At 31.8% G+C, this 7,498-nt stretch overlaps 1 protein-coding gene across 1 annotated transcript; it reads left to right on the top strand.

The window, feature by feature from the left end:
- Nucleotides 1–6,445: 6,445 nt before the first annotated feature.
- On the top strand, nucleotides 6,446–7,478 carry LOC110022259 (subtilisin-like protease SBT2.5). Its single transcript, XM_020721105.1, has 3 exons — nucleotides 6,446–6,522; nucleotides 6,599–6,746; nucleotides 7,407–7,478. The coding sequence occupies exons 1-3, from the start codon at nucleotides 6,446–6,448 to the stop codon at nucleotides 7,476–7,478; spliced, it is 297 nt and encodes a 98-aa protein (XP_020576764.1).
- The last annotated feature ends 20 nt before the right edge of the window (nucleotides 7,479–7,498 follow it).

The raw sequence follows: 7,498 nt of genomic DNA, 5'->3' as shown, positions 1-7,498 counted from the left end.
TCTTCAACACCACCAATACGAACTCTTCAACACCACCAATTTCAACACCACCAATAAACTGAACGAACTCTTCAACACCACCAATAAACTCATCAGTTAATTCTTTTCTTCATGGATATAATTTGTTATACATTCATGATTTAACGCTTCAAATATTCATTTGTACCATCAATGTAGCTCTATAGATTAGCGCACCTACACATTACACAACCTATTTGAAACCTTATGCCACCTACAAATCAGACATAAAACATATAGCTCACAAATTCAGATAATCAACCAATTAACCCATTAACACTCAAACTAACCCATCAACCCGCTATTAGAGTATTAAATTACTACACCGTTATCTTACCCTTAATCAAACAAAAGTCAACACTAGCATAACTTCACCCAAAACTTTCATATTACGAATTTCTTTTGTATTTACATATCACACCTAAATTTTCATATTTACGTACATGGCACAAATTGCACAAATTTCTTATGTATTTACCTATCTCATATACAAATTTTCATATTTACATGCATAACACAATTTTCTTATGTATTTACATATTTCACACCTAGAATTTCATTGTTAGTAGATCTGTTAATTTACATAGCATAAATTTCTTATGTATTTACACATCTCACTCCTAAATTTTTATGTTTACTTACATAGTAGAAATTTTTTTTTTGATTTACATATCTCACACCTAAATTTCATATTTACATACATAGCCCAAATTTCTTATGCATTTACATATCTCACACCTAAATTTCATATTTATATAAACATACAGCATAAATTTCATATGGTTTTACATCTCACACCTAAATTTTCATATTTACATATGTAGCATAATTTTTGTATGTATTTACATATCTCACACCTAGATTTTCTTATTTACATATATAGCAAAAATTTCTTATGCATTCACATATCTCACACCTAAATTTCATATTTACGCATATACCATAATTTGCTTTTGCATTTACATATCTCACACCAAAATTTTCATAAATAGCACAAAATTTTGTGTATTTATATATCTCACACCCAAACTTAGGGAAAACCATGGAATCCATATGCATTGTATACCTAACAATGGAATACGAAAAAAACTTGAGCAAAACTTATATATTTTGGGATCTAACACGTAAGGAAACTTGAGCAAAACTTATATATTTTGGGATCTAACGCGTAAGGGAAAAAAAAAAAGATGAAAACTTATGCTAAACCAAAGTTTAGAAGTGTGGAAGAAGATTTCTCACCTTGGACAGGGTTGGAGCACTGAATCAGAGCTGGACGTGCTGGAGAAGTTATGGAGGTGTTGAAAAAAAGCTGAAGGATAAGAGGACACGAGATAGAGTTGTTGTTCACGTGAGCCCTATTGTAGGGTTCTTGCGTTATAGAATTAGCGTCGGCACATGGCCGACGCTAATAAGTAAGATTGCCGTCGGCACATGGCCGATGCTATAGTGTCGTCTTAGCGACTTTTGCTAGATGCAACTCGCATGTGTTGTTTCTTTTAGAAGAAGAATTGCGGGGCAACGCTAATAGGTCGCTAATTTTGTGTCGGAAATAATTCTGATGGTAATTCTGATGCTAATTTACAGTTTCCTGTAGTGCTTGGCATAGGCTAAGGAAGATTTGATCCATACTTGTTAGCTATCACCTAGAAAAACTCAAAGGAAAAATATTGATAGAACACTATACTTGTCTCATAGGAGCACGAGCCTCATCAATTCTGAAGGACTCAAAGTTGCACTATGTTTTTTTCTGCTACTGCCACTTTTGTTTACAATTATTTCTATTTATTGCTCTTTTTAGGATTATTAAAATTTTCATTTGTCACTCTGATCACTTCAAATTGGATTAAGCAGTTTAGTGCTACCACAGTAAGAAATATTTTGATGACTATCATCGCGGGATGCATATGCAGACTCTTTATCTATGTAATACTTGATTGATATGTGATTGTCCGATTGCTTCACATCGATACATTCCCTGACAACGATGCCAAATACTTGATGCCCAAAATTACAGTGAAACAATCAGTCAATCTTAAGAGTATTCATGTCGACCAACTAATATATAAATAAAGAGTGTGTGTATCAATCCCCTAATGATATTTGTAAAAATATTTTTAATTGGGGAAGTTTTAATGTACTAAACTGTTGAATCTTGTTTGAAGTGATCAAAGTGAACTAGGGCCAAAATTCTCCTCAGCTTAGGTTTATGTCATATTACAGTTAAGAGGGACTTAACCATGTAGCGTTTCCCAAGGTTCCTCTATCTCATTTCTAGTTTGCATTTTCCTAATGATAATATGTCTATTCCACCAGATTATCTAGAGTTGTGAATTTAACTCGAAGATCGTTAATCACTCAAAAGTTGATTCTAATTTTGGCTCGAATTGAGATCAGACTTAAATATATGAGCCGATCTACGAACTAAAATTTTGGATCAAATTTTTTTTCAAGCCGACCCCAGCTTGGCTTGAAATCAGATTGTTAATAGCCCTATCAATGTTAGGACTATGAATTTAGTTAATTTAGCTCAAAGATCATTAGTTGCTTGAAAATTGGTTCAAATTTTGGCTTCTTGCCAACAGTTAGAAGTCCTAGCTCATGAGAGATTTTAACTTCTTAATTGATCAAATCAGGAGTAAACGATGATTGAAAGGTTAACACATCAACTCATGAAAATCGAGGGCATGAAATATATTTTCTGGGAAAACCCATGATGAAAATAAAAAGAAAAATCCCACCTTTACATCACAAGAAGCATGAAAGAAGATTTGCTATGAGACATGAGATAGAAAAATATGAAAGATATCATTGAAAACATCGAAGATACATGTGTAAGAAAGTACAAAAATTTACAACCAATCCAAATGCTCTTTTCAATAAACCAAGTCTTCGCCATACATTGAAAAGCTCTCCACGATCTCCCTCACACAATAGCTCTAAGTCTCTTTCTCTCATACACAACCTCTCAACACTCAAAAGGAAAAGTGGCCCTAGGGGCTTCTCCCCCCTAAAGGAAGGAAGAAATCCTTAGGTTTTGGAGTAGAAACCCTAAGTCTCGTTGGAAAAAGCCTCCAAAGTGTTGTCAAGCTCCTCTAGGGTGTTCCAATGCATCTCCTTATATAACACTTGTGGAAATCACTATGAAAAAAATTGTCAAAATGAGCCTTCAACTTAGTTGTGCCCGTGTTTGACGTAACAATGCATAACTATGCATGGTTTTGACATAATTACTTCAGGCACAGAGAGACTGGTATAATTATGTCGTATCGTGGCGTAATCACGTCAATCCAATAATTTCACTTGCTTCGTGTTTTGGCTCCACAACTTCGAAAACAACGTAAATTCACCTCTTGTCACACCAGTTCTCATCATCACAAGTAATGTCTTAGTTGCTAGCTTACTCTTCTTTTATTCTCTGCCCTTCATGTGAAGAATGAAAACTTATTTATAGTTTTTAAAATAGATTTCAGTAAATTTGACCAGTATCCCAAAATATCCCATCAAACAGTTTGTGTTGATCCATTTAATTATGTCATTTTTCATCATTTAAGTGGCTTAAGAACCTCCTAATGAATAAATCTTGGACTTGTTGGATTCCTCTTGTTGAATTGCTCGATGTGACTGTACCCATGCTAATTACATATAAACATTTCTCAGCCTTCTAATTAATGTTCAAAGTTTTTAGTTATACTTCAAGTGCTTGATCGAGGCTTATATAGATTTAAAATTAATCACTTTAAGTGGTATCAGAACTTTATCATCGAGATGCTTACTTTAACCTTAGATTTATTAAAATGAGAGTATGCACCATCTTAAAATTGAATATGAAATACATTTTTATCTAAAATGTAGCAAACACACACACACATGAGCAAATGATGGCTCTCTCTCTCTCTCTCTCTCTCTCTCTCGCAATCAAGTTAAAGGTTTTTTTTTTTAGCTCTCTTAAAGTGCCCACATGGTTGACATGAGCAACGGGCCGTGCAGTGTCATTCACATGCATTTGTGCCTTCATTGTTGACTCAATCAATGGTCCCATTTAGTTCTCCCCACACTTCCCTCCAAATAAGGCATTCAATCTACCACTTTGATTCATTATTGAAACATGTGACATATTGAGTAAAATAATTGAATAGAAACAGTTATATATTTTGTTTCAAATTAATTGAAACATAAATAAAAAAAAAATCATTAATCCTATTTTTTCAGAAAAAAAGTTGACTAAATTAATAGTGTTAAAATAGTTCCAACTATTTATGCTGGGTCATTTTAATCCCAAAGTTTATAGATGAGTCAAAATAGTCTCAAAACTCTATAAATTGGGGTTAAAATAGTCAGCAAAGATGATTATTAGAGCTCAATTATATTATAATTGAAATTTATTTTGACTCTCTCTCTCTCTCTCTCTCTATATATATATATATATGAAAAATGAATGGCTAGAGGCTATTATACGAGCCTCCAACCACCCCTAATGTGCCTAACAATTCGAGTACCACATTTTTAAGGTCAACCGTCTCAGAGAGAATTCAAACCCTCGACCTCTGGGGACTTATACCGTAGATGTCAATCAACATGCTGTAGTACATAGCACCCTCTCTCTCTCTCTCTCTCTCTCTATATATATATATATATAAGCTGTACGTTTGCCAATCATCATGAAGATTCACTTAGATCTCATGAGATGAGTATATGTCAACATTATATGAACCTATCAAAGCTGTGAAAGACTATTCACTGACATTTTGTTCCGCCACCTGTACAAAATTGAAGGTCTATACTCTTTGTTCAAAGAGTGCCCCACCCTATATTTCAGCTCCAGCTTCCTTTGACATTTCACTCCCATTTTATTTATAAATCTCATATTATTATTATGTATTCAACTCAATTTTTATTTAAATTAAAATTGAATTTTTGGAATGCTATTTATCATTCATAAAATAGTCACACCATAGGCTTTGCTATAAGTTAATATATTTGATATATTTAGAAATGTTTGGGGGTAGATTTATAAATACATAAATGTTTAGTATGTAAATGCCCCTTCTAATATATTGAAGGCACTGCTATAGGGGCTTGGGAGGGGGGGCCCGATTCACAGTATATATATTTTAAGAGAATTTTGAAAATAAATATGTAATTTTTTAATTATTTTTTTAGCCTTTTTATTACATTTTCTGCTACTTAAAAATCTCTTATGTCCATAATTGTAATAAAAAAAATGGAATTTTTAGTGTCCTATATGTGCAGGATATGTCTCCAAACTTTAATGTATATTATGATCATCAAACTTATCACAATTATATTTTTAAAGCTCTTTTGTAATTATTTTTTTTTTCTACTTATTGAGTGATAAATCATAAATATTAATATATATTCTATATGCATTTATGGGTATATTTTCTACCATTTAATTGATTCTTCATTTATTTTTGGGAAATTTCACAATTTTCTTAATTTTATGGAGTGAAATTCAATGCAAATTTCTTTGGAATTTTAGAAGGAAAAATAACTATTAAAACAAAATTAAAATCAAATATTCTTTTTTTAAATTATATATGTCTCTAATAAGTCTAAGATCTATATATATAAGGAATTGTCAGAGACTATTATGTGAGCCTTCTCTAACAATTCGCTCGTCACCCCTTAAGGCCAGCTGTGCCAGAGGGGATTCTAATCCTTGACTTGAGGGGTCAGCGAACAAAGAGTTGTTCGTGTTCGGCTCGTTTGCAATTCGAGCTTTAAAAACTTGTTCATATTCGACTCGTTTACTTAAAGAACGAGCTGAACACGAGCTGATTCGCGAACAACGAACTTTTTTGACAGCCGTATGTGTGTGTGTGTTGAAATTTAGAATACTTAATTTTATTTCATTGATATAAATGGGGTTATAAATAACCCTTACTAAAATCCTATAATAGGAAAAATAATAAAAGGAAAATAATGTGAAAGGAAAGATATATCACTTGATATCTCCAATAATTAATTCATATTACTTATTAGGAGATATAGGAAATAATATAAAATGGGAAAAGAAATAATTCCTAATCTAAGGACATAAATATAAAATAGGAAAGGAAATATCTCCTTATTCCAAGGAAATAATTTATTCCTCATAACTTCATATATATATATAAAATGTTTTATAAGACATTCTTCTTATAAATCCTTAAAAGAATAATAATTCCTCATTAAATTTCATTCCCAACACACATAAAAATAAATATTTATTCTCCCAATCATGTTTTATTTTCAACATGTGACATGACAATGACAATCTACCAATATTTTACAGTCTTCTCCACCAATTAAAAACCAGATTACCCCTAATTTCATGCACATAAAATCACAAAAATTACACTCTCCCCCCTATAAATAGCAAGCCACCACCATGACAAGCTCTGCAAACCCAGCTGCAAAAATAGGCATGGGAGAACCAGAAAGAGAAGTCTATTATGTTTTCATGAACCATGATCCTCAGTATGAGCGTCTAAGACAAGACCGGTATGTATATATTATATATATTTATAATTATTTTCATGCTAAAAATAATATATAATTACTGTGTTGAGATTTGCAGATCTAAGAAAGGTGTTCAGTTGCTGAATAGATATCTAAGCAATAAGCACAAGCAGTTCTTGGCAAAGCTTCTGCTGCCAAATTCTTACAACAAGAAGTCATCTCTGGCCATTGTTGATGGTTTTGCTGTGGAAATAACCCAACAGCAGGTATTCATATTCTCAATATATATATATATACAGACTTCACGTGCTCAGATCAAATGGTCGGACATCTGCTTGTCAATTGTAAGTCTCATACGATCTGAGGTTCAAATCCTTTGAGTGTAAGGCGAGGTACACAAATTGTTAGGCATATTGGGGACGATGGAGGCTCTTACAATAGCCTAAAACCATTCCTTTTTTTTTAATATATATATATATATATATATCTGAAAATTATTTCATTATTCAAAATATATGCGTAGAAATTCGTGCGTTAGATCTATGTAATGAATTAACAATCTCATGAAACGTTGAAGATACATATTTAAATTGATGATGGTTAGGTTTTTCTTGGGGACAAAAATGCACTTTTTTTGTTTTATGATAAGTTTATACATATTTTAATCTAAATTTTTTGTCTTTATATATATATATATATATATGTATGTATGTATGTATGTATGTATGTATGTATATATGTATGTATGTAGATTTCATATTTTTGTAAGTTAAAATAGTAATATTTTATATATGATATGAAAAATTTGAGTGATATAAATGTAAAAAAATTCAAAAGTTTAGGAGTTAGATACGTAAATATTTACATAATGCATGTAAATGCCATAATTTTAATTATTAATTAAATTATTTGTCTCCAATGTGCAGGCAGAAATCATTAGATCTGCAAAGGAAGTGAGGGTGGTGGATAAGAACATGGAGCTTCCCAGTGGGGCTTAATTAGTGATTATTATATATAT

This window comes from Phalaenopsis equestris, unplaced genomic scaffold, assembly GCF_001263595.1.
Source record: "Phalaenopsis equestris unplaced genomic scaffold, ASM126359v1 Scaffold000180, whole genome shotgun sequence".
Taxonomy (NCBI): domain Eukaryota; kingdom Viridiplantae; phylum Streptophyta; class Magnoliopsida; order Asparagales; family Orchidaceae; genus Phalaenopsis; species Phalaenopsis equestris.
The sequence above is the reverse complement of the archived record's forward strand: the minus strand, read 5'-3'. Positions and strand labels throughout refer to the sequence as shown.

What these genes read in the sequence shown, in the direction of transcription:
- LOC110022259 (XM_020721105.1), top strand. Translation starts at nt 6,446, where the DNA reads ATGGGAGAACCAGAAAGAGAAGTCTATTATGTTTTCATGAACCATGAT. An exon ending in GAGCGTCTAAGACAAGACCG is followed by an intron (nt 6,523 to 6,598) that starts GTATGTATATAT and finishes TGAGATTTGCAG; the next exon opens with ATCTAAGAAAGGTGTTCAGT. An exon ending in TGGAAATAACCCAACAGCAG is followed by an intron (nt 6,747 to 7,406) that starts GTATTCATATTC and finishes TCCAATGTGCAG; the next exon opens with GCAGAAATCATTAGATCTGC.